The 27312-nt window shown below is 42.0% G+C and overlaps 1 protein-coding gene across 1 annotated transcript in view; it reads right to left on the reverse strand.

Moving 5' to 3' along the window:
* USH2A (usherin) overlaps positions 1-27312 on the reverse strand; it is a 390912-nt gene that overhangs the window by 12932 nt on the left and 350668 nt on the right. The window contains exons 61-64 of the mRNA XM_037405643.1: positions 17937-18164; positions 15570-17086; positions 14201-14522; positions 384-593 (exon numbers count right to left, since the gene is read on the reverse strand). Coding sequence (XP_037261540.1) covers positions 384-593; positions 14201-14522; positions 15570-17086; positions 17937-18164 — 2277 coding nt within the window. The remainder of the gene's footprint in view (positions 1-383; positions 594-14200; positions 14523-15569; positions 17087-17936; positions 18165-27312) is intronic.

A 27312-nucleotide genomic window follows, 5' to 3' on the forward strand; every position in this document is an offset into this window, starting at 1 on the left:
CTCGTGCACAGTATCTCAACTTCACATTCACAGGCACACAATCACCTGCACCATTTGGACGGGTGGGAGCTGTCTGGGAGTGTTTTGTCTGGATGGCTAGCCGCCCCTGAACAATACTTATGATTCCCATCACATTGTCACTGCACGTTACCACATCAGAAGTGTTTAATGATGAGGTTAGTTCCTTGAGAAGCACATTTAGATGAGTGAAAGCGTCAGTGGCACTTTGGCCAGAAGAGAGCATTGCAGAGCAGTTAACGATATGAGTGCAGGAGAGGAAATCAGCCTGTCACCAACAGCAGCAGCTTGCAAGAACAAATTCGTTAAAGCTAGAAAATTACAAGCTCAAATGCGAGTACAGAACTAGTGCTGACAATACTCACCACCACATCGGTCCCTGTAGTATCATTAGAAAACAGCCTGTAGATACTGACCACCCCGTTTGGCTTCAGAGGGGGGCTGATGTTCACCACAGCCACTGTGGATGCCACTGTGCCGAAGACAGGAGCTCCCAGGCCCTCGGGAGGGGCAGGGCCTGTCCGGCAGCGGGACCACCTGCTCGGCGTCCGTCCTGCTGAGTTTACTGACCACACCTTTGCACACAAAAACAGAGAAACCGTTAGTGAAGGCCTCTAGCCTACAGAACATTCATAATTAGTAAGGGATGCTACTGCAGTGGTACTGACACTGAGAAAAATGAGTGCAATGACACCTGTGCAGAATGTCCCTTGACTGCCGCCCAGCACCTGCATTGACCTAGTGACTCTCTAACAGAAGACTGGAATATTTCCCACTGCTACATTTAGGGGAAAAGAAGCAAATTTCATGTCTCCGGCAGTGTGTATTCACGTGTCTTCTTCACACCTGATTCCCAAACTCTGAATTCCCACCATAGTCTGTATCATACCATGCAACGAGGACTCCCTGAGAAGCTGTGATCAACAGTGAGAATGTTTTCAAAGATATCTGAACAGAAATACTTACTGACACCCAGTCCTGCCAAGGTCTCCCTTCTACACACTTTTTTCACGTATGCAAGCAGGACCCATGAACCCAGCCTGGCACTGTGTGACATTCACCTTGACTGAATCACACAAGCCAAACTCCAGTTACTCTTTAAAACCAGAAAGTTTCACAGGAATACCCCTCTCTTAAAAATATTAACGTATCGGTCATTTGGCAACATTTTCAGTAACTCATAATATAAATAAAGTCCATTGAAATGTAAAGTCAGCATCTCTCATTTATTTTCACAACGTTTGCTTTATTGCATGAGCACAAGGCAATGGCTTCGGTTCCAAGATTTCAAAATCTAGCAGCTTGAATAAGGCCTGATTAAAAACCACATGTCTCTATGAACTATGCCTACTGATTTTGTCAGCTACCCAAAACCAGAGTTAACTGCAGACTACATAAAACTCAGCACTTATTAAACACACTCTCCAACAAATCTGCATGAAAATTAAATTTTGCTTTCATCAAGGAGTGAATAAACATATGGAAGGATGTATAATCTTATTTATCAAAAAGCATTTGTATAATTAAACACGAATACCATAAAAGGTTGCCTTAGGTCATCATTTGCATGAGTAAGTAATTTGTAGAATGTCAGGTACAATAGACAGAATAGATGGATGCGTGAGCATATAGGGTTAAATTAGGCTCAATATTAGCCAACCACATAGTGATCAATCAGAATGATAGATCTAAATGGCAATACAAGAGGACTGTCTGAGCGATTTTTAGTATAAGTATTCCTTAGTAAGCTTTCACGTCAAGTGGTTCTAAGTACAGTAAAACATGTTCTTATGTGATCTACTGTGGGCAGAGGTTCTGGGGACGTGGATGTTGGGAGTACACCTCAAAAAAAAAAAAAAAAAAAAAAAAAAAAGAGGTTTAGAAATAAGAGGTCTGCAAAACTGACCCTGGAGTCTTCCCAGCTTGCAATATTAAGTTCCAAGACCACAGGACACTTCACAAGGAGCCTGGGAAAGGAAAAAAGCCAAAACCCACTACAATGGCTTTGGAGACTGGGGTTCTGCCAATTACAAACCCAAAGTTCCTGCCTGGTTCCGTCAGTAACATAGAGCACCATCCAGTGAAACACTACATAAGTACAGATGACACCCTATGATAAAAAGCTCAGCCAAAGCACTTTCATTTTCAGCGAAATCAGTAATGTATCTCTGTTGTGAACTTTTCATAAAGTCAAACTCTGTTCACTTTACTGCAGTAGGTCAAACCCTCTATCTCAGTTCAGTTCGAGCTGCCACCAAGATTTACCCGCAGCCGTTCATTTCAAGGGACATATTTCTTTGTGGGAAGAATGAGCCACGTACGGTAAGGACAGTTCCGAGTGTGCCACTGGCATCGACTCGGCACTGGCCTGAGCTCAGATGCTCTAGTTATATCCAGGCTGTGGCCTTATTGAGCACGGAGCGTAGCGGTGTCGGACCTGATCTGCCAAGCAAGCTGCCCACAGCAAAACTGAATATTTTTTTTTTTAAACAAAGGAACAAAAGCTTCCTGTGTAGCACAGGAATTGGGCCTCAGAATGGGATCCCTTGGGAATTTTGGAGGAGAGAGGGATACAACTTACTTGGGAAGCAGTTGCCTCATTGAGGGTTAGATGGACACACCTTCCTCCGTCAATACCTCTCCTATCACAGGTGCCTGCACCTTGTCTTTCAGAAAACAAGCCTTATTTCAGGCAAACAAGGTGTCTTTATCTCAAAACACCGTCTTAGTGTTTTGGCATGGGAAGCGAGATGATCATCCCCTTTCATTCTACAGCTAAGTGGTTAAAGGACTCCTCCAGGAGGCAGGTAATTCAGTTCAAACACATGCTCCAGTGGAGGTGGTCAAACTTGCCGCCCTCCAGAGTGGGAATGCCCAAGAGGATGACCCATCTTTATACTTGGGGTGCTCCCAGGGCACCTTTTGGAGCTGATTGACTTTGCATGAACACAGTGAACTCATGGTTGACTGGGCAGAGCACGAGCAAGCGGGAGCAGGCATGGTTCCCCAGCCCAGCCCTTCCCTAGGGAGGTGGCAGGGAGCTGAGGTTATGGCCCATCCTCCAGGCACCACATGCCTGTTCCTCTTGAAAAAAGGCTAAGGTCATGGTCACGTGTGTGTGGGCCTGACAGACGGGCATGCTCTGAGTATGCCTTCTAGACAGACAGCAGCTACTCAGTCCTGCCAGCAGAAAACCTCTAGGTGTCCATGAAACTCTCTAACGCCAGCTTCTGAAACAGCTGTGACAGCTAAACAGGACTTCTGTGGATCTAAATTCTGGGTATACACTGACCTAAGCTGGATTCCCTTAACTCCCTCTGCTTCTGCTCAACCATCTGTAAAAGGATGGGTGGGTGTAAAAATATCTCCCTTTGAGAATTGCCATCCAAGTAAATCTTGGTCAGTGGCTGGAAACTCGGAGCAGTTAAGTGCCCAGAACTGACTGCAGATGGAAATGCTGGTGTTTAGCCACTTCTTTGCATGAAGAGATGTGACAGCATAGCAACAGAAGCCACAATGAGGAGTGCCAGTTAAAATCAGAGGTGTGGTCACGGCTCCTCAAAAAATCACCACAGAACAGTCACAAATTAAAGCCGTTGCCTGGCTAGCTTGGTTAAACTGAAAATTCATGGTTTGGACTTCTGTAAAAAGCTTTTTGGGATCACAGATATGTCTTCTAAATTGTGATATAATCAGTACCAAAAATGTTTAACTGCATTCATAGAGAAATGTAAAAAATTTAATAGGCAGCTGTATTACCGGCTGCTTATAATCTAAGAAGATTATAAAAGAGCACGCAGGAACAGGGGGCAAACAAGAAGCAAACGCATCCCAGAAATGTATAGAATGGCAAAGGACAGACAGCAGAAAGCCAACAAAAGTTTCTTATAACTTGACTTTCTGAATATACTGCTGCCAAAAGCATTAAGTCTGACATCATAGCGAATGGCTCTGCACCCTGCCAAAAGATGTGCTGCGACTACTGGCCACACTGTCCCCCCGAAGGCAGGAGAAAGCTCCAGAATCAGCCCCACGGTTACTGTTTAAAGGCTTTATCAACCTGCTGGCCCCTGGCCCAGGCTGCACTTTGAAGAGGGGCCAGAGAGAGGAGGGGGGGAACCTCGCTGGAGACCGCATATTCGGAGGACTGAAGAATTCTAGTTACAGGTAACCAAGCTTTTTTCCATCATAAATGAGCCTTTACAGAACTCTGCTCCTGGAAGAAACCAGTGATCAGCTGTGTCTCAAAATGATCACAGGACAACCTCAAGGTTTATTGGCACAGCAAGACTGGGCAAAACCTCTGAGGAGCAGGAAAGGCAGGGCTGAGAAGATGGCCACAGCCCTACCATGGTGAGCCCAGCCTGTCTGAGCTCAGTAAAGCTGAGTAACAACTCCTCCATAAAGGACAACAAAATCGCAACAACCCTCAGGCGCAGATGCAAAAAGATCATGGTACTGTAGATTCTAACAGTGGAAGAAGCCTATTAGATGACTTACTCCATCCCTGAGCCACACAGTTTCATCTGCTGAAACACACTTGAAACCCCAGATCCTTACTGAGGAAGCTACATTTTAAACTAAAAAAGTTTTTCTTTCACCAAATTGAGATCATATGTGAAGGTATTTACGCCATACAGGACAATCTAATGGGAACTGAGGGAAATGTCTGACTATATGCTTCCACAGCTCCCCCGGTGCTGCAGTGCAAGAAAGGCACTAGAAGAGGAAAGGCAATGATAAACCAGGTCAGCACTATGGCCTTGCCGTGAGGAAAAAGAGAAGGTGAAGCTGCCAAAATAAAGCACTCAACCCCCAATAAAAGGGCAAAGAGAGTACCAGATTAAGGCAGAAAACACAGTGTGTGGCCAAAGTTCCCCAAAACAAAAAAGCAATCCCTTGATCATACAACTCCAATTACATGAACAAGTGCAACCACAGCCGACAGCAGCGCTTTGGCAGAGGATGTTGTGCGTGCACTAATGTCTGCAGTTCACAACACTCGCATCTCAGACCTGGCTCGAACAACGTGACAGGTATTACAGCTGCAAACACAGGGACTGACCGAGAAGTCCCCAGGTGGGAAATCTCTCCTGTTCTGCAAAGGGGAGCCTCAGGCAGCTGACAGCCTACAGAGAATGAGAAACTCTCCCTTACCGGAGAGATCTCGTTCACTTCTGCTGAAGCCTGGCAAGGCAGCAGCAGGCAGAAGGGTGGACTGGCTGGCGATACCTTGCCTGTCTGAAGGCAGCAGTCCTGACCTCCTGCTGAATTCCCAGGTCAGGGAGACCTGGGATACTCTGCTTTGCACTGAGGCCAGGTGCTTCTCACCCTTCCTGCTTGCAGGGCATCAGCAGAAGGGAGGGCGAGCCAAACAGCTGACTACCAGCAAGCAGCAACTTCTGGCTCCCACCGTATCTGCCCTACGTAGAGGCACCGTGCATCATACTGCTCTGTCCTGCTGTTAATCTGCAGTGCCTCACAGTTGCCTCTGTGAAGGACAAGATCTCGGCTCTTTATGTGGCAGCAGCTTGCAGTAAGCTCCTGCAGGCATTCAGAAAACAGCCTTTTGCCTTAAAATAAGTCTCATTAGTAAAACACTACCTACCTTCAGCTTTGAGCACTGCTTAAAGCTGTAGGGCAGTTAGTGCTGTAGTTCCCGGGGCACCACAAGGTCATATCAAGCCACCACATTTCACATGCACACATAACTTTTACTCCTGTGTCTAAGTCAGGTACAACTTGGGTCTCTGCCCTTAGGGCATCCACAGACTGCACACACCTGTGACTGCTCGTCTTTCCCAAAAAGGATTCAATGCTGGCACTACTTGGCATGTGCTAGGAGAGATAAATGGTAGCAGAGCGGAGTTCGTACCACTCTTTCTAGAGTTGCTTCATGGAGGTCGCAAAGACACAGCACTACTTTGAGACTTTGCTTTGGATTTCTTGAATCAGATCTGTTCAATTTCTAACCCTACACTTGCATAAATGCAGTTTTCACAGCATAATTTTTTTCCAATCAGAAGATATTTTAGGGGTATATAAGAGATGCATCGGTAAGTTCAGAAACACAGCACCCAATTTTCAGTTGTGTTCAAATAGCAGTCTACAAGAAAACTGAAGAGACCATAATCTTGGCTAGTTAAAATTAGAGAAAATCAGAAGCTCCCCCTCCTCATCAGCTGCAGCACCCTTCACGAGTCTTTCTTCTCATCAGAACTGACTCATGGGCAGCCTGGGTAATTTGGAGTTACTTGTGCAACGTCAGTACAGCCCAGAGCACAAAGCTTGTCTACCAAAATCTAGCATTCAGCGTTAGGATAATGTATTCACATCTGGGCACGATAGTGTCAGCCAGGTATTAGCAAAGTAGAAAGTTTCAAAAGTGGTTGCAATCTACACGGAACAGAGCAAAGGCAAGAAAGCGTCGTGTCCACTCGTGACCAGGGGCACAAAAAGTAAAAAAAAAAAAAAAAAAAGTAAGCAAATGTGTGCTTTCTGATTGCCCATACTCAGACCCATACTTTTTCCTCTTCAACATTGTTGGCATCCTTAGGGAGGCTGTAAACATACAATGGCATAGATTTTAGATCCAGGCTTCTAGCATGGTGATAATTTGAGCCTCTTAACATTGCTATTCATCTCCATGTTCAAATGCTAAAAATAAAAGTACTAAAACCACTCTGGGGAAGGGAAAGGGAATGAGAACAGGCAAACACTTTGGGACTTAAACAAAATTATCGGATTCTAGAGGAAGCTCATTTTATATAACATAGTATAGCACCAGTAATTAATGAGAGATGTAAACAGATTTAACTCTGAAAGGTAGAAAATGAAATAATTTGTTTCCTATGGGTGTATAATAAGATAGTTACCAAGTTCCCATGAGAGAGATAAGCAGATATTAAAAGGTCTTTCCAATACCTATAATGGCTAAGGACAACAGCTAATTCAATAGATTCGATCAAAATCACCACTTCTTTCTCTGCTTCTGATTTATTACTTTGGCTGTAGTTAGTCATCACTCATTTTAGTTTGCTTTTCAGCAGTCATAAATTATGCCTCATAAATAAAAAGATACAATCAAGGAAATCATATCAAGTCATCTACAGCCCTGGAGTGTATTTTCCCCTGGCACTCACATTAATGTCTTTTTAAAGGATAGCTTGCCGTGGTTTTGAATATGTCAGAATCACAATTTACTGAGAAGGGTCTTGCAAGAGCGGTGCTGTAACAGTCTCACTGGTAAATCTGGAAGCCAACAAATCCAGTCCAATATCCATATTCAGTTTAATGAACAAAAGTCAAGGTTTGTTGCATCAGTGTATTCTTTACATATTTGAATTTAGGATAGTGTTGACAACAGAAACATAGTGCCTGAAGCAGGGTTTAATGAAATTGTGTGGTTTCAAATGGACCTCCTCCCTACTGTGTACCCTCTACGGGGGGAAAGAAAGCATCTTTTCTGCAAAAGGGTATTTAGAGTAGGTGTTGCCATTACATCAGTGAAACAATACAGTTATATCTGCTTTACTTTTCGGAAGCTCAGTAGCGTAATGCAGGTGTAGCATGAGAATCTCTCTTTACTTGGAAGCAGGGAGCGCAACAAACCTTGTAAGAAAAAACACTCTTCCAAACAAAACGAAGAGGGGATAACAAGCAGGGAAAGAAAGAACGAACTACATTTCATTTTATGTCACTACTTTGTAGTGTATCTTTCTGTCAGGGAGACAAGAAGAAATGGTGAATTCAAACAATGAAAAGGAGCCAGATACGAGGGGTACTACAAATGGGTGACTATCCATCACCAGCCAGTCAGAAAACCAGTTTCACCCCATTTTAAGCTGCAGAAGTCACTGAGCTGTTTGTCAGTAACTAAGCACCACAAACTGGATCTCAGCCAATTATTTGACAAACTGGTAAACCAAGTGTCATTCTTGCCATCTCTGAAAAGTGACCAAGAGGGCTGACGTATTCCGCACTCTGTGTAGTTGGTCCTTCCTTAATCTTCATGACTTTGCAGCCATTTTTTTTCCTTTTATCTCTCCAAAGGCAGCATATGATTTGTTTTCTCTTTGATAGTTCAAGATGGAGGACTCAAAAAACCTTTGCCCTGGTATATCTCAGGGTATTTCCTAGGCACTTTACTTGGCTGCATTAACTGGAGCGTGAGAAGCGTGCTTCACAAGCAAGAGGGATACTGTGCCTCCCACAGTGGTCGGAGGCAGCCAGCTCCAGTGCTGCAGACCCTGTCCTGGTGCACTGGCTAGTCCTCCTGGAGAATAAACCTCTACAGGGAGCCATAAAATTTCTGAAAAAGGACAATCCTACTTTTCTGTCGTTCACATATTCCGTGTCTGCCAAATGGAAATAAGGATGTGTCCTAAACCAGGAAGACATTAAGCCATTAATCTAAAGAAACAGTCTTAAGCACTCAATTAAAAGCAATTGCGGAGGAGTGACATTGCACTCGCATGGAAATCACACCATACTCTGACAGCTCTGCTTTGCAGAATAGCACTAAATGCCCCAAGTCTCTGTTCCAAAGAGCCTTCTCTTGGCTGAGAAAAACAGGTCTGACTCTATAGGTTGCTATATGGTAACAGTGCACGCCACCCTCAATAATTCCTGAGAAAGGTCTACACACTCTGTTTCAGAAATATTCCAGAAATTAAAATATTACACTTGCAAACACATTAGGCCTCATGAGTTATAAAGTTGAAGTCAGGTGGGTTTTTTTCAGGACCTTATACAATTTCATCTGTTTAACACAGCTGAGGATCTCAGGCAGCATTCCAAGAAATACCTAAAAGGCCAGATGCTCTAGAAAATGCAGATATCTAAATGTACAGATGGACAAACTGATAAAGGGAATTTCAAAGATCTAAGTAATTATTTCTGAGTATGGGACAGTGGGCACCTCAATGCCTCTTAAAAACCCACTGAAACCTGGCAGGTGCTAATATCCTTATGCAGATCTTCTCTTTAGAGAATAAAAGTGCTCTCCTGAACAGTGACCTAAGCACTTGGGGGCTGTAGTCCCTTCGACCAGCATGAGCTTCTAAAGCCACTTCAGCATTTCTGAAGGTGCAACTTTTGCATCTATCTAAGTATCCTACTGAAGTTTCCAGCAAAAAACCCAAACCAAACAGACCCCAACCCCAAAATCCTGATTTAAAATCCAAAGAAGCTGTCAGGGTTCATTGAAGTAAATCTCAATACCTCCAAAAGTCCTGGAGAGAGTCCCAAAACAGCACTTTGATTTTATCTGCATTCTGCTGGAGGAAATTCAGTTGCATTTAAAGTTTTATGTCCAGCAAACAAGCCTCAAATGCAGAGACAGCAGAATCAATATCCAGTTTAAGTGAAATATAAATCTGGGTTTCATCAGCATAATAGCAAAAGCCAAGCCCTATACTTATGAATAACTTGTCTCACAGGCAAGATATAAATTGTCAACAATAGAGGGGCTCAGAACAGATCCCGGAGGACTGCTGCAAGTGACATGAGCAGAAGACAAACACATGCATGCAAAAACCTCTCATGGTGAAATAAATGGCCACCAGTGAAAAAAACCAAAAATGATTTAGGACAGCAGTCAACAGCTCAGCCCGGTTATGGAGCAGAACTGAGACAAAAAGCAAAGTCTTGAATACAGCACGGTAAACCACGGAAATCTGGTTAAGAGGCTTCCTTTGTTATCCATCACTAATAGATCATTAAAAAATTTGGCTCAAGAAAGTCTCTGTGGTATCAACTTCCTAAAGAACAGCTTCTGACTGGGAAAATTGGAAGTTGGTGCAACTGAGAACATCCCATAGCCAATGTCTACAACTTTCAACTTGGGAAGTTTTTCTTGATTTAAGAAAGATTCCTAATAAGTAGGGCTTGGGTCTGCTACAAAGCTTCCTACCTACTTAGCCCCATCTGCACTTGAATTCATATTCCTCACTGATTCTGTCCCAAGCAGCAAGGAGATCTGGTCTAACAACAGTTCTGCTACAAGGGAACCTCAGTATATGGAGAGCAGACTTCACACTGTTGTGGCCAGCAGATAGGTCCTACAAAGGCATTAAAAGAAAGCTGGGAGAAAGAAATGGAAGCCTTAATATTTGTACATAGTAGGACTTAAAATGCAAACAGTTCACCCTAAAGTGTGCTGTTTCTGGGAAAGGTTGAACAGCTCTCATCACAAGAGAAGTGAGAACTGGAAAATATATCCCCCTTATATATTTTAAGTGCAATAAATTTTCAGTCTTTGAGTAATTATCATTTTTGCTTTGGAGAGTATTATTGCAGCATTTCCTGTACGGCTAGGTTCAAGAAGATGTTATTAAGTAACTGGAGGAAATCAAGTAATGTTGGCTGCAATCAGCAATAAGCAGCAGTCAGCTCACAGATGCTCATCATTTCCTTCAGCACAAAGTAACAGACTTGCGCAAAGCATTTAATACTGTCCTGCCTGAAAAATCTTGTCTCTAAATTAGAGAGACATGGATTTGATAGATGGACCACTTGGTGGATATGAAATCGCCTGAATGGCCACGCTCAAAGAGTTGGGTCAACAGCTGGATGTCCAAGTGGAGACCAGTGACAAGTGGCGTTCCTCAGGGGTTGGTACTGGGACTGGCACTGTTTAACATCTTTGTCACGGACAATGGGATTGAATACACCATCAGCAAGGTTGCCAAACCCACCAAGCTGTGTGTGTGATCAACACACTGGAGGGAAGGGATGCCATCCAGAGGGACCTTGACAGCCTTGAGAGGTGGGCCTGTGTAGATCTCGTGAAGTTCAACAAGGCCAAGTGGAAGGTCCTGCACTTGTGTCGGGGCAATCCCAAGCACAAACACAGGCTGGGTGGAGAATGGGTGGAGAGCAGCCCCGAGGAGAAGGACTTGGGGGTGCTGGTGGACAAGAAGCTCAACATGACCCAGCAATGTCTGCTTGCAGCCCAGAAAGCCAACTGAATCCTGGGCTGCATCAAAATAAGCGCAGCCCGCAGGTCAAGGGAGGTGATTCTCCCCATCTACTCCACTCTTGTGAGACCCCACCTGGAGTGTTGCGTTCAGCTCTGGGGCCCCCAGGGTAAGAAGGACATGGACCTGCTGGAGTGAGTCCAGAGGAGGGGCAGGAAGATGCTCAGAGGGCTGGAGCACCTCTCCTGTGAAGACAGGCTGAGAGAGCTGGGGTTGTTCAGCCTGGGGAAGAGAAGGCTCTTGAGGAGAACTTACAGCGGCCTTCCAGGAGCTAAAGAGGCCTCGAAGAAAGCCAGAGAGGGACTTTTTACAAGGGCACATAAGTGACAGGACCAGGAGGAATGGCTTGAAACTGAAAAAGGGTAGATTTAGGTTAGATATAAGGAAGAAATTATTCACTATGAGGTGGAGAGGCACAGGAACAGGTTGCCCAAGCGAAGCTGTTGATGCCTGGAGGCATTCAAGACCAGGCTGGATGGGGCTTTGAGCAACCTGGTCTAGTGGAAGGTGTCCCTGCCCATGGCAGGGGCGTGGGAACTAGATGATCTTTAAGGTCCCTTCCAACCCAAACCATTCTATGATTCTACGATGACGCTCCACTTCTCACACTGACTGTTACCTTACAGACATGCTGCCAATCCAGAAACATACAAAGGAGAAAAAGAGGATTGTGACTGTCAAGCAGAGAAGGGCTTTATGAATACTGCAGTGACTACACTTTTCTAGTAGCATCCTAGGCTCTCTTTTCAATAGTTTTATAACTGTCCCTTCAGAGTCCTTTCTTACCCAAACTGGAGCTGCTAGAACTGATTTATGAAGAAAGCCACTGCAGTCCTCCCTCCAGGACCTGGGACTCTGACAGTAATGGAGCAAGAGGCAAGGGACACAAGCTGAAACAAGGCAATTAGATGCAAATAGAAAAGATATGCAGTCAGAAATTAGAACAGGGTGCCCACACAGGCTGTACAATCTCCATCCTTGGAGGTCCAAGGATGCAGAACTTGATCTAAAACTCAGCTGGACACAGCCCTGAGCAGCCTGCTCTATCTAGACCTGCTTCAAGCAGGGAGCTAGGCCAGATGCCTTCTGGATGTCCCTTCCAAATGACATGACTCGGTGAGTCTACAACACATGTACGCAGAGCAGCTGGATAGACTAATGTGATAAAACAACTTTCTAGATTTAATTCTTCAAGGTTTCTGGCTACTAAAAAGAATATAACAGTAGCAGTGGAGCAGAGCTACCAAAGAACCTGACCTGTACAGTGCACACTCATCAAATTTGCAGATGGGGGACCAGTTGATACGTTGAAGAGCGGGTCTGCTGTTCAGAAGGGCCTAGAGGAATAGATCATCATCAGCTTTATGAATTTCAGCAAGACAAATGCAAAGATTTGCTCCTGCAAAAGAGTAAGTCTTTGCAGAATTACAGGGTAGGGACTGACCCGCTAAGGAGCACCTCTGCTGGAAAGGACCTAGAGGTCTTAAGAGATAGAAAGCTGAACATGACCCAGCAGTGTCATCTGGCAGCAAAGATGGCCAACAACATCTTGAGCTGTTTAACACGACCACAGCCAGACAATTAAAGGAAGTGATTACATGCCTTTACTTAGTGTCTGTTCTGTTTTGGTCCCTGAATACAAGAGAGAGATCGATAAATTGGAGCAAGTTCACCAGAGGGCTACCAAGGTAATCAGGGGGTTGGAGACCATGGCCTTTGTGGAACTGGGGCTTGTTCAGCCTGGTGAAGAGGTGGCTTTGGAGAGACTTGATCACAGTCCCCCAGCGCCTACCCACAGGCTAACAAGAAGTTCCTCACAATGGTACGTGGTGGAAGAGGACAAGAGAAAACAGGTATAAGTTCAAGCAAAAGGGGTTCAGACTGAACATAACAAAAAAAACTTTTTCACAATGACAGTCTTTGTGGAGTGGAGCAGACTTCCCCTAGAGGTTATACAGTCTCCCTCCCTGGAGGTTTTCAGGATGTAACTGGATAAAGCCCTGCACAACCTCACCTGACCTCTTAACTGATCTGCTTTGAGTGGGAAGTTGGACTGGATGGGCTCCTGAGAGCCCTTCCAACCTAAATTACCTTGTGATCCTATAAAGCAAATGTAAAAAAGATCATAAAAGAAAGATTGCCACCATCTTGCAGAAGCTCAAGAGGTGGAACACACTGTGTTTCATATACATCAAAACAAATCCGTGCTTGAACACTTTTTTTTTTTTTTTTTTTTAAAGGTGATGAAGGTTTTTGAGCATTGCCAAATGCATCTTCAAGACATATCATGTGCACAAATATTGTGTACGGAATCAGTAGCAAGGCTTAGTGGTATCCTGTTCGGTGGCATGTAAACATGGCTATTCATAGACATTAAAAAAATCATTAGATCATTGAAAAAAATCAACCTCGTCCTTACTTTTACTTTTAGAAACAACCAATTCGAGGTTTTTTTTTTTTTATAAGGGTCTAAATTCCACTAACTCATAAAAAAGGGAAAGATTTCAGATGGTTACAAATACAAAGTTCTTAATTCATAGGCTGAAATAAAGTAAAACCCTACATTATCACTAGGTACTGCATGACAAAATAATGACACTAGAACTTGCAACTTTGACATGGAAAACAATTCCAGGTGAAAGAATGGCAGAACTGGTCTCCTTCCTTTATCTTAGCCTTATAAGAAAAACAATAGAAAAAATACTGACATGCAACAGTAACACCAACCATCAACAACAAATACACTTTTGAACCACCCAGGAAAACTGCACATGATCCTACATCTAATTTAAAGAGAAAACAACACTGGTCTAGTAAACTACTTTAGGATCATAAAATAAAAATAAATTCGTAATAGATTGAGAGAGGATGGAAAAAGAAAGAAAAACGAATGAAATGAAGGTGCGTTTTAGGAACTAGAATTTCCCACTTCTTACATAACATTGGAGCCTTGCAAGAGCTCTGGATGGTACACAAACAATTAACATACAAGAAACTCAGGCATTTACGATTAAGCCAAAGAAAAATGAATGCTGAATGGATCTATTACTTGTGCAAAATTATTTTCAGCTTCTCAACTATTTAAAATACATTAACAACAATCATTCAGGTTTCACAACACTATTAACATTAGAATTGAGATGTTCACTGTACATGTAAAGTAAGGTTCTCAAAGTGTACTGAAACGATAATCAGAGTCTCACCTGATATTCATATTCTGTGTAAGGCAGCAACTTGTCATCTTTGAAAGAGGTTGAAGAACCGTTGTAAACAAGTGCAAGGTCTAAATTTACGTGGGCTTGAGTCGTTCGCCTTCTGTAAAGTTCATAGTATAAAATCTTCCCATTTGGCTGCTGCGGGCCAGTCCAGAGGACAGAAGCAGTGGGCTGGAAGCCCCCAGCCGCTGTCTGTATTTCTATGAGAGGGGCAGGCTGCACTGCTGGGGGTGCCTCCAGCGTCCGTACCGATGCCCACTCACTGGAGGCACAGCCCAGCTCTGTGCAAGCTTGGAGCTGTATTTCATACCTTTGGGAACACAAATCAGGAATGAAGTGATTAAAACACTGCAAATACAAACATAGAATGTGCATGAGATCTGGGGGATTTCTTAATTTCTCTTGGTCTTTGGCATTTTTAAATAGAAAACAGTTTGTATAAACATGCAGATTATATGCTGTGCCTTTTTTCAGTAAAAAGGAAGAATGCTGTCTTCTGGGTTTTCATTTGTTTTGGTTTCGGTTGTGTTTTTGGTGGGTTTTTTTCTTTTTTTTTCCCCAGACTGGAGTTAACATCTGCAGGAGTCAAATGTTCAAAATTGTTTTGATTTTGATGATATGAATCAAAATGATGATTCATTGTATGATATGATTTGGCTATCATTTGAGAGCTATAGAGCTTCACTCTATTACGCTCCTCTCTTTGGATTTAGATTAGTTACATGTAAATAGTAGACAGACTTATCAACCATGTAAGACACACAAATTATGCCTACACAAATACATAAGGAAAGGTCAGATAAATAATCAAGAATTAGTGGGGAAGATATTTCTTCAATATCAAGTGTGCCCCTTCTGTAGCAGAGTCTGGTACACCCTCTTAAGTTTTAGCTCTCACTTAAACACAAGTTGTTTGCTTTCGGCTCAAGGGTGTGAGCGTATTCCTGGTGTGACTTCATTAATTTTAGCCCAGCTACGCTGTGAATGGGCTAGCCAACAGGTCTTTAGTCTTCTCACCATGAACTTTGTCAAATAAAGCCCTATTTATTCTTGAATGCAGACATCTTGTAAAAGATACACAAGTACAAGATTGCAGGTTTTGGAGTCTACAGCAGAGTGCTGAATTACTCCTTGTATTAATTGCAACCTGTGCCAACCCTATGCACTTTGTCAAGATGATATATAGCTGGTGTTACTACAAACTAAAAAAAAAATAATCCTGGTTTTATCATGTGCTTTCTAGACAATAAAACCCCATGGGTTTGACTATCTGTTTAAACAAGATGGTTGAACTGGCTGCCAGCCCACTGAACCACACCGCAGCATTTATTCAACAAATGAGGTCTTCCAGACTTACCTACTGTAAGGTTGTAGCTCTGCCACTATGTATGACCGTCTCAGAAAGGAAACCTGAGATGCATCAAAGTCAACAGTTTTCTTTCCTGTTTCAGCAGGCTTGTGGATTGAGATTGTGTAATTTCTGATGTCACCATTTACTTTGATAGGAGGATCCCAGGCCACCAAAATCTCCTTTGAAGACCATGCCTGCAACCTAGGAGGCAACATCCCAGATGGAGCAGAGGGGTTGGTTTTTATCTGAGCTGACGGGCTGGTCACACTCCCTTGACTGTTATTTGCAGTGACAGTGTAGCTGTACTCCATGCCTGGCATTAGGGTGAAATCAAGATACCGAGTTTCCAGACCTGAGTAAACAAGTAGACCGTCCCTCCTTAGCTCGTAGCTTGTGATTTCACCATTGGGGTTAGCTGGAAGTTTCCATGTGATTTCAATTGACTCTGAGCCCATGACAAGTAGCCTGGGAGCTTCCATATTTAATGGTGGAGCCTCCATGGTCATCACTGACTGGGATATGCTAGATGTGCAGCCCCCCGCAGTACAGGCAACCAATGCAAAATCATACTGGGTGTAAGGCTGCAGATTAGAAACCAACATTTGCAAACTTTTGCCAGGATAATACTCTTCATTGTTTAATTTCAAGATGTACTTGGTGATATCTCCGTTTTGTATTTGAGGAGGTGTCCAAGACACATTAATTTGAGTGGCACTGACAGCCTGCAGAGATGGTGGGTCCACGAAGGCAGGAGCTGCTTCCAGCGTCTGTATTGCAGCTGGTTCACTGGTAGAGCAGCCTCCCATCGTGCAGGCAACTATCGCGTAAGTATACGTTGAATAGGGCAGTAAATCTTCATCTGTGTAGTTGAAAGTAGCAGCGTCAAAGCTGAAAGGATACAGAACGTCATTCTTTAGCAGCCTGTATGACTGAAGAATACCGTTGGGCTGTGCTGGGGAGGCCCATGAGATGAGCACTTTACGGGGGTTTACCGACACCAAGGATAACCTGGGGACAGCGAGACCTTCTGGGGCAGTCTGACTAGTCTTTGCCACTGTCCAGGAGCTGTCAGCGTAGCCTGCAGCATTCCAGGTGCGTATTTTATATTCATACCTTGTCCACGGCTGTAAACCTTTATCATTATATATGAATGCGTTACTTTCAGTGTTATATTCTGTGAAAACAATTTTCTCGTCTTCTGTTGTTGCTTTGTACCCTGCAGCGTTTTCTTTTGTGCATCTGTGAATAACTTCATAGCGAATTATTTTTCCATTTGGACTAATTGGCTGCAACCAGCTCAGTTCAATGTTGGTAGCGTTCACTGCCTGGATTACAGGTGCCATCTGAGATGCTGGGGGTGCCTCACCTGTCCGGACCGGCTGGGGTGCGGAACGAGTGCAGCCTGCCACACTGCAAGCCTCCAGTACCAGGGTATAGAGAGTGTATGGCTCCAGGCGTCTGAAGAGGAACTGGCGAGATAAACCACTGTACTCCAGGTTGTCATCACTGAAAATATTGTAGGTCTGGTGAATAAATAAAGAAAGGAAAAATTAAAAAAAAAAGGCAGGGAGGGAAGAAAGGACAGAAGCCAGGACAAAAGAAAAAAACAAAAAATCAACATTTTTTTTCAATAACCGGTAGATGAGACAGCTCAATCTTTGCAACAGGGTAAGGACTATTAACCAATGATTCAGAATCTTACTTCCTTACTAGTAAAAATCAGCACACAAACAGATCATTGATACAAAAGGAATGTTTTGATCCATTTTTCATGTTTGTTTTTTTTTTTATTTTGGGTGCAGTAATAAATCACTTAGTGACAGTTTTCATTATATTTGTTTGTTACCAAGTCTCATTGTGAGGCTCTCATGGGCTAGCACAAAGCTTCTCACAGGCTAATTCTAGAGCAAATCACTTAAGAAAAAACCCTCCAAATAAACCCCTCTAGTTGCCAATCTTGCAGGTAAAGGTTTACACTCAGTTGAAAACGTTGAGCTAAAAGAAGTCCCAAATTTCAGATCAACACTCTGTCAAACCCATGTTTTCTAGAAACACATTTTCGTGATGTCTAATGTATGCCAAGTAAGATTATAAGCTTTCACGCATAGCTTTCTATATGTTAAATGAACAATTTGGTTCATTGTAAATGAACATTTACAGCTGTAGGGTAGCACAGGAATGTTAATATATTATTCATTTTAATATAACCACAAGCAGAGAACACTCACAGAGTGTCTTGTGCTTACATAGGACTTCCGTCTTATTTTAAAGTATAATGCATTTGTGAGTCCTTTTCAGCAAAAATGTTTTGATTCAATATTCAGTGTTTCCCTTCTCCTTTTTGATCAAGTGAAGTGTCAAAATGAAGATTACCTTAATCACACCATTGGGTTGGGAAGGCTCTGACCATTTTAGCAGCAAAGCCCTGCCGTTTTCTTTCTTTTCCACAGTGAAGTTGCTCAGGCCACTGGGTGATGCTTCCAACGTGCGCACAGATGTCCAGGGGCTTGAAACCTGCCCGGCGTTGTTTACAGCTATGACATGAACATGATACGTTGTGAAAGGTTTCAGTCCAAATAAATGAGCCTGATGCTTTGTTCCCTGAAGCAAGAATACAGATGTTTGAGTTAGTTAAAAAAGTAATCAGCATCTGTGGTTTATGTCACTTGGAAAAAAGTCTCAGCTTGGGGTCGCTACTGACCGCTTTGCAGAATACCCCATCTGGTTACCAAGATTTTTTGGTGGGTTTCCATAGCTGAACCTCAAAAAGAAACTCTTAGGCTTTCAAAAAAACATCTATCATTATGGTAGAGCCTTTGAGGTTGACTTCTGGGAAGTCCTGCACAGTTCAGATCTCAGCTGGCAATCACCTTGCAGTTCGTTCAGCATGTGTCTGAGCTTTGCTCAGCCAGGATGAAAGTGCCTGGTACTATGAAGGATTCAAGCACATGGGAAAACCTGTGGTATGTGAGTGATGCCTGCCTCTACAGAGTCCTTACACAACCTGTGTGTAGATGTGACGTTTGACAGGCACGCCTTCCTGTTACAGCTACATAGAGCACTGGATAGACAACAGTATTTCCAAGAGCACAGTTTTGTTCCCTTACTGCAAACTAATCCCTTAGAAGTGGAGGGGGGCGGGGAGGAGAGGGAGGGAGGGAATAAATTGGTTTCTATGTTCCTGCTTTGTAAAGATGTCACTTGAGGTAAATTCATAAGGTAGGACAATTGTGGGGCAACCTGCCACCTTACAAGACCCCTCCCTGTTTCTTCAGGCTGGAGGAAGCAGCCGCGCTGCTGATGGGGACACAGGCAGGCAGGATAGACCCTGCGGGTGCCAGACCCCCACCTCGCACCGGCGAAGAGGGGCGAGGAGGAGCACAGCTGTCCATGGATCCCACCGGGCTTGGCCAGGGCTGACCTGCCAGCACCCAGACCGCAGCCCAGCACAGGGGCGGGCGGGGGGATGCAGACCGAGGGGCTTCAGCCATGCCCAGAAGGGGCCACTGGCCTCGTAGCTCACAGCTTTATCCAGCTCAACCCAAACCGCATCAGACAGACCTGAAAACCGCTCGGGTACGAGGCAAAGCGAGTTTCAGTGCAAACTCCCATCTGGCAAGAAGACAATACAGCTGTAGCGCTGTTTTGAACAGCCAGAGAAGATACAGTGGCTAACAAAGAACAGGGGTAACACGTTTCAATGGAAGACTGTTCAGATTTGTCTCATCAGAGGAGCAAGGAAGAAAGGAGTTCAGCTGATCACTCATATATTTAATCTCATTTTTAGTTATACTTTTGCATTAATTGCATAGATCTCAAGAAGGGGAGTGCAGAGATTCAGTTTCCTTCATGTGGCAGAAACAGCTGAAGCCAATTTCCCTGTTTCAGTAAGTCATATTAAGTTGTTAAATGCTAACACTTCCATTTGTTTAATATTTAAACGTTTGTTAAGCTATCAGACTCAGAAACAAATTTTAAAGAAATATTAATTTCTTTTTTTAAATATTAAAAGTTAGATCATAAATATTTAAATAGTTATTTCCTCACAACAATGAGTTAGTCTTTTAGATAAATATAGCACAGCATTTGAATGACCATTATGAATATTAAATCTGAAGATGCCACAAGTACAGATTATAAACATACTTTTCTGATAAATGATTCCTTTTTCTGTTAAACAGGGCAAACACTAGCAAGATTAATAATGCAAAAAAGTATAATTCTTTGTTAGGAATTCCCAGTCATCACTGCCAAAAAAGCATAAGCTCAAATGCAAATAGCAATCACCTCGAACAGATTATATATAAAAAAAGCTCTGGCTGCTGTGGGACATTTAGAGGTATCTTTTGTCATAAGAAACATGGAAAGCATGTGGGCTATAAAGCAAAAACATATGTATATTGTCAATAGCAGCACCTGTTCAATTACAGTTTATTTCAGTATGGAGAATTTAGTTCAGCCCCTAGATGGCAATACTATCAAACACTTTTTGTAACATGAGTACTTAATGATTAACAACGTGCGTTCAGTCATCCAACATACTCAAGGCAGCCATTAAAAAAATAACAAAACTGATTTCATTATAGATTCTTTTAATAAACATTTATGGCTTAGATCCTTGAAAGTGGAAGCGTTCAAACTGCCATAGCCAAAAAACCTATACAGCCGAATGCAAAATTATGAACTGCAGGTTAAAGAACCGAGCTCAAATTGAAGCTCACGCTTAGCATAAAAATCTGGCATCAGAAATTATGTTGGCACAAAACATGATTAAAATTAGCTTTACAATTGGATGTAGTCTGTATTAATAGTTTTTATGAGGACAGTTATCTATTAGGTTTTCAAAACAGAACTTTTAAAAGCCTAAAATTTACATTCCATGGTTCAGGGGTAGGGATGGGAGGAAGGGAGCACACAACATTAAATTACTGTCCCTGAACCGCTACACAGAGGTTCTCCGAAGGTACAACCCGTTATTACAAACACCATAGAAAGAGCAACGGCTCTGCTTTCTAATCAGCTGCATCATCGGGGTGGGCTTTTGTAACAGCAATTCTACAAAACTGGGCTTCTCTTTTTAAACAGAAACCAGCATATTTTCATCAACCTCTACCATTTTCCAACTAAACCCCAAGATTTAATTATTTACAAGCCCCACCACACCTTGAAATGAAACAAGGATGGAGGGATTTCCTTGCCTGCAGTTCATCATGTTCTCTGGAGACTGCTAAACCATTCCTTCCAGGGATGACTTTTATCCCTAGCTCCTACAGATACTTCTTGAAGAACAAATGGTTTACATGTATTTTTGTTTGGTTTGGTTTTGAAGTAAGCTCAAGGGATGCACTCCCAGAATACAGAGCCACGTTTCCTTCCCCTGCGCTGCTGCCATTGCCATGTGTGAATTTGCTCAGCTCAAAGGCTGATACTGAAAAGAGAACGGATGGCAGACTGATTCATTTTAAGAATTACTTTATGTCCTCCCATGACATTTTCAGCATAGAAATACTAACCTGCTGGAATGGTCAAATATAAATAGCAAAATACACCTTGAAAGGAGAGCACCTTTGGCTTCAGCGGACAGCAACACAGACTTAAACAGGTGCAGGATCAAAATCATTGCCTGGAATATTCTGCCTGGAATTATTGCCTGGAATAGTCTTTGTCTGCAAAGCCATGAACTCATATAGCCCATGTTTACACACTGCTAACAGTCCAGATTTCATTCACCATTAAAAGCAAACCAACAAAATAAAATTTTAATGCAAACATTAAGATGTTCGTAGACTGAGCGACCATGAAATCTGACGGACTACAAGCCTATCCCCTCCTTTCTCTGTCTCCTACCGCAAAGCGCTCTCACTCAGCCAGTCATTAAATTAAGAATAATCCAACAACCATCTACGTGTGTGCACTCTCACACTCCTCTTATACAGCCCATTCTTTTGATGTAAACACTACAGAAAGGGACACCTGAGGCAAGCTGTGACCAGCTGCCATGACCTGACCCCCACAGCCCCATCCCCTGCCCTTGTGCAGCACTGACAGCACCACCACTACTCCAGGCAGGACCACACCTTTGCTTTTGCTGTGTAAAATGATTCACGTGCTGCCAGTGGCAGCACAAGCTGTTAACAGCAACAACTACGCTCCTCGGCTAATTCTAGCCTTCCAACTGCAAATTAGGATAAAAGTTATTTAAAATAAAACCTTGTTTTAACACATTTTTCAAAATATAAAACAAGAGAACATGAATCATGAATAATGTATCTGTCAAGATTTGCTTCAGATTGCCTTTTTTGTTTGTTTATTTTTTAATTCATGAGCACAGAAGTCACTTAAAGTCTGGAAACAAATTAGCATAGTCTTTCATGCCGTTCAAAGGCAGCAGCATCCATAATGCAAAGTGCCTGCCTTCCTCGCTACCTCCCAGTCCTCCTCTCCTGGGCACGGGCAAGGCTGCACAGCCTTCAAGGGTCTGATGATTTTACACTGCCTACTGTGATTGCTTCTGACCACTTGAAGTGCCCCTAAGGTGGCAACCGGGTCAAGAGGTCTTTGTAGGTTGAAAATGATCAAAAATTAGCATTGATCTGTAGCTGTCAATAATACTCTGTGCGGGTGGACTCCCTGCACAAATGTTTAAACTGCATACAACTACACAACCTAGTCATCTTAAGAATCTATCGATCTGATAAAGCAGCACTTTCCAGTGGTGTCATTATGGGTTTTCCTCTTTTTTCAAGGCAGGCCAGCTTACCCAGTTGCCCAGGTCTCAGGGCATGAGTTCAAAATGTGACAATTACATCAGATCTCCGAACCACTAAAAAGCTGCCCCAACAGGCAGCTTGAGTGTCTGTCCTTTCTTCAGGGGTAATCATCAAAACTCAGCAAGTCATCACCAGGCATGTTAAGGTTAGGCTCTGGTTTCTTCTCTTTCCCTATCTTCTCTTCATACAGTAATTCCTATTTGGCAGCTATCTTCAGCATCTGATTAAAAAGCTAGCTCATTCTTTCTGTGAGTCTCCAAACTCAATGGCATCAGACGTTGCCACACTGCCAATGGTAGGAGCGATACAGGGAACCAAACCTCTTCTTTCATAACCCACAGACATAAATGATGGGAAGGTAATTCACTATGACATTCCCTTGTCTACAGAGGCAGAGATGCCAAACGCTCCCTGGACATTGGAGGAGAAAGCTATGGTCTCCTGGCAGTCAGAACGTTCATCTGACCACCCTCCAATGACAGTTTTCAAGTTCTCCATCAAGGAAGCCAAACAGATTCTTCCACAAGTGAGAGAAGTGATGGGGAATGCTTGGGGTTTTACTAAAATAGCTTATCCTCACCTTTGGTGTTATCCTCTTATCCAGTTCCCCATCTAACCCAGATTCTTTGCCATTTTCTGCAAAGCAAGGGAGTGCTTGCACCTTGACTCTGATATTCACTCTTATTTCCCAGCCTACTTCTTAGCCCCTGCCTTCACTCTAAAAATTGCACTGAGTGCACATTCATATGCAATCCCTAACTTGTCCTTTGGCTTGCCTTCCTTCTCAGGCTTGTATCATGCACACTGGTTTTTTTGTTTAACAAATCTACTCTATTCTTAAAGCCTTACACTCAAATTCGCAGGGATACAACTTATGGATACACAAGTAATCTGTGAGCCCCCTTCCTGTAGTGGTGTGGACTGGGATATAAATTATTCCTGTGATAGTACTGAAAAACCTCAAAGGTTAGGCAAACAGAAACCAGTGTTATTAATTTTACCAGAAATTATCTTGCTTAGAGGTGACTAGAATTTCCATTGTCACCAAAAATTGATGTTGCACAATTTATTTTCCTTCCAGTTTGTGTAAATTTTTTTTAACGTTTTTTGGTCAATTTTGTGGGCAAATTACACTCTTAAAATTTTACATTTTAAGAACTCAGCATTTCATTTTAGAATTTTAAAACTGCCTTTCAATGCCTATATTTTCATTTAAAATCACTATTATATTATTTGATATTACCCAACAGGCCTTCAATAGCAGTAACATTGATGATAATTTTTATGGTATATAAAACCCCCAAGAATGGTGAAAGAAAATTAAATAAACATTTAAATTTTTAAGTTACTAATAAAAATTTAAAAATAAAAATAAAAATTTAAATTTTTAAGTTACTAAACCCAGGCATTTATATATTAAACACAAAATAATTCTGAAACATTTTTGCCCAGGGATTATTCTGAACCATCTTTGGTTGAGATGAAAAGGCACTTTTGTTTTCCCAGCCCTGCAGTGGATTGATGCAGTCTTTTCTTCTACAGTGGCTAGGAAATAAGAGTCAGGAATTCATTATATTTGAGCTTGCTTTTTTATAAATAAATTTAGGAAAAATAATTTTTTTTAGGTGTATTAGAATAGATCCAAGTTACAAAGTAAAGCACATAAAATGGCTCCTTTATTAAAACATAAGCTTTGATTACATGATCTTAAAATATTCTTTCGTTGTGATTCCTGGCAAACTTAATGTTGGTTTGGTTGGGGTTTTTTTTCACCTTTAAGAAGGTTCTTGTAGTTTATTTTTAAAACAAATGTTAGTTTTGCTATCGACATCAGAGAACACTAATCATCTGTCCTTTGTAACTCCATGTTCCTGTCTTTCGTAACAGTACCATGCCAGCAGAATTTTTTAATAAGAAACCTAATTTGCACACCCTGTTTCACTCAGCACATAACTGAATCATTTCTATGTGGGCATGTGGACTATACCGGGGGAAACCATTAGAAACAGCAGCAATCTAAGTTTAAAATGTTCTGCAAACAACAACAATTAATACCTGATATAGAAATATTACATTGCAGTTAATTTTCCTCCTTTCTGGCAGAGCATGTAAGGAACTGTGAATTGCATGTAGCTGAATCTGTTTAGTGGAGCTGGTGCCTATTTTCACAGTAGACAGTTTTCTTTCCTGGCACACCTGGGGACCTGCTGCAGTCTCACCAGGCGTCTGAATCTCCAGCTTTGACTTGAAAGCTAAGCACCAAAAAGAAAACTAGGATGCACTGCACGTTAAAATGAAATCAAGCACATTTAACAAGCCGCACACAGTCACTGTGTTGGCCTTTGGGTAGGAGTACACACGCTTAAACCACCAGCAATGTTGCAGTTTTACTGCTAAAATCTTAAAAAACCTCTTTGGGCAAAGCCAACACTTCAGTAGCCTTTTCCATTCTATTTCTTGTCAGATAAGATCTCTTCTCCTTTCTTTTCCTCCTCTCCCTTCTTCTCTTTTTTTCCCTTTTCTTACATAATTATGTATTTCAAATCCATCAAACATCGCTGAACGCCACCTTCTTAAAAATGTATTTGCATCTGTATTTGTCTAATTTGTACTAAGAAATACCAAAATCCCCCAAAAAAGATTTTTCTGCATGACTAAATAAATCAAATAAACCAAAATATCAATGACATGACATTCCACTATAGACACCATCTAGAGGACGATGTCAACATGTTTTCCTAACATTAATATTTTATCTCTAACAACACTCACAAGACCTACTGTATAATAAACCACAGTTTTGCACCTTCCTCCCCTGCCCCCATTTTTTCACTGTAAACCACGTTTATTAATCCTCATCATGAGAAAGTGATGGAGAAAGAAAGAGGAAAAAAGATGGTTTTTTAATAAACTAGATACCTGACGGGACTGTTTTCTCCAAAATTTGTTTTTGGTCAGTTCAAATGTGCTATCCTTACTTAACCTGACTGATCCTTTTTCGTTTCGATAGTCATTCTGGATATGAAGAACTAGATTCTGTTTCTCTTCAAAATGACAGGCAGAATCTGAAGGAAAAATGTTAATGCTATTTATCTGAGATACTATAAAGCATGAGGTAAAACATTTAAACCCCACTGAAAAGCAATTATGAGTTACCCTCAGTAAAATGGACGTACGTTGTAAGTTTGATCTTTAGCTGAGTGGGGCATGCTTTGTGGAGAGCTGATCAGAGTGAGAGAGGATAGAGCAGAGACATCAGCAAAGACTTCACGGTATATGAAATCCAGCATCATATTAAAGAATGTCAAACACTACAGGACTTAGCTGGGAGGTTATTTTGATGTTCCAAATTCAAACACTTGCGTAATCTGGAATCTGCATAAACTCATCAAGGCACTGCAGAACTTGCAATGTGTTGAGTCTACCTTAGTCACAAGGAGAATGGGAATGAATGGTCCTTCAGGTGGAGCTTTATAATCTGGGATAGAAGCGTGCCCTCAGGGAAGGTAAAAAGCTAGGAAAGGCAAGCACACAAACTCTGCCGGGGTTTTTATCTATCTCTACATTACAACTATTGCACTCATACAGCTGAACTCCAGGAATATGCTTAAAATAAGTACCACACATAGTGCTCCTGCTGAGCAGCAACTTTCCATCCACTATTTGTTAGCATGTTGGATTTGTTCTATGTCGTCTGTAGGCATGGCAAAAGAAAGAAAAACCACTGCTGCTGTAAAACAGCAGCTAGAGCCTAAGGGCTCAAACCTGCAAATGGTAGGGGGTACAACCCTTAATATGGAGCATTAGGGGGTTAATGTTATATTTTTCCTAATGCCATAAACCGTATTTTCCATTTGATATATTGGCTGATGTCCAGAATGAAGTTAGATGCTTTTGTCAGAACAAACAAAATCTGGACTGCTACATCAGTGCAGTTGGTGTCGTCTTAGTCTCAAATCTTTTCTTCTTTTAGTAATGTTCAGGTGGCAGATGTTTTGCAGAAGGGCTTCTGTAATTTTAAAACAATGTAATGAAATTGTGGATGTGTTTGTTATCCTGAAAAATGGATAATTTACATACCTGAACTTCTCAACTCAATGTATCTTGTAGCAATCAGTTTTGCTTTGCTGTAGAAAGAACATGCCCTCGTCATTATCAACTGTTGCGGCTTTTGGTTTCACTTGAAGTTTTGTTTTTCAAGCATTCACATTGCTCCTCCATAACATTTGTAACTACATATATCTGTGCCATACACCACTGAATCTCCTTTTAAATTACATCATATATGATACATGATATTGTGAAGACAAGCGGCTCTGAACATTTTAAAACTTCTCCCATCTGATCTTAAAATGACCTGAGTGTAGTACCTGAAGGTTTCTATTTTCTGTAAAATTTGAAAAATAGTTTGGCTGTGGTTTTGGTGAATAAAATCCTCCTTATTTTTTCCCCTGTAAAAGCAATTGTTTTCATTTTTTGCCTTTGCACAGCTCAACAGCCATAATGGGGGAAAAAGAAATGCAAAGATAAAAAAAAAAAGTTTGCAGAAAACCTTTAAGGGGACTTGTACAAGGACAATCTGAATCTTAACATAGATTGCAGGTGAACTCCCACATCAGTTTCCTTGAAAATGCCACTGAATGTCAGTTGTGCTCCATAAAATTAGGACTTTGCAGTTCTACATGACTTTTCATCATAGGACCTCACATCATGTTACAAACATTAATTAAGTCTCAGGATATCTCCCTGTGTTACTCTATGCAGCTTCAGGAAACCAGCATTATTGTTTTAGATGCCATTTTATACAGGTACAACAGATGTGTCATATTATTGTTAAATGCGAGCTTACTTCATTCCCTTTTCTCAGTCATTCTGAGTCCTTGTCTCTCTCGCCCAACACATGCAAGAAAGAGCAGTTCTAATTGCTGCTAAGTAGAGGAAGATAACACAGCCTCAAGGCAATTCACAGCTTTAAATCC

Source organism: Falco rusticolus, chromosome 12 (genome assembly GCF_015220075.1).
Source record: "Falco rusticolus isolate bFalRus1 chromosome 12, bFalRus1.pri, whole genome shotgun sequence".
Lineage (NCBI taxonomy): Eukaryota > Metazoa > Chordata > Aves > Falconiformes > Falconidae > Falco > Falco rusticolus.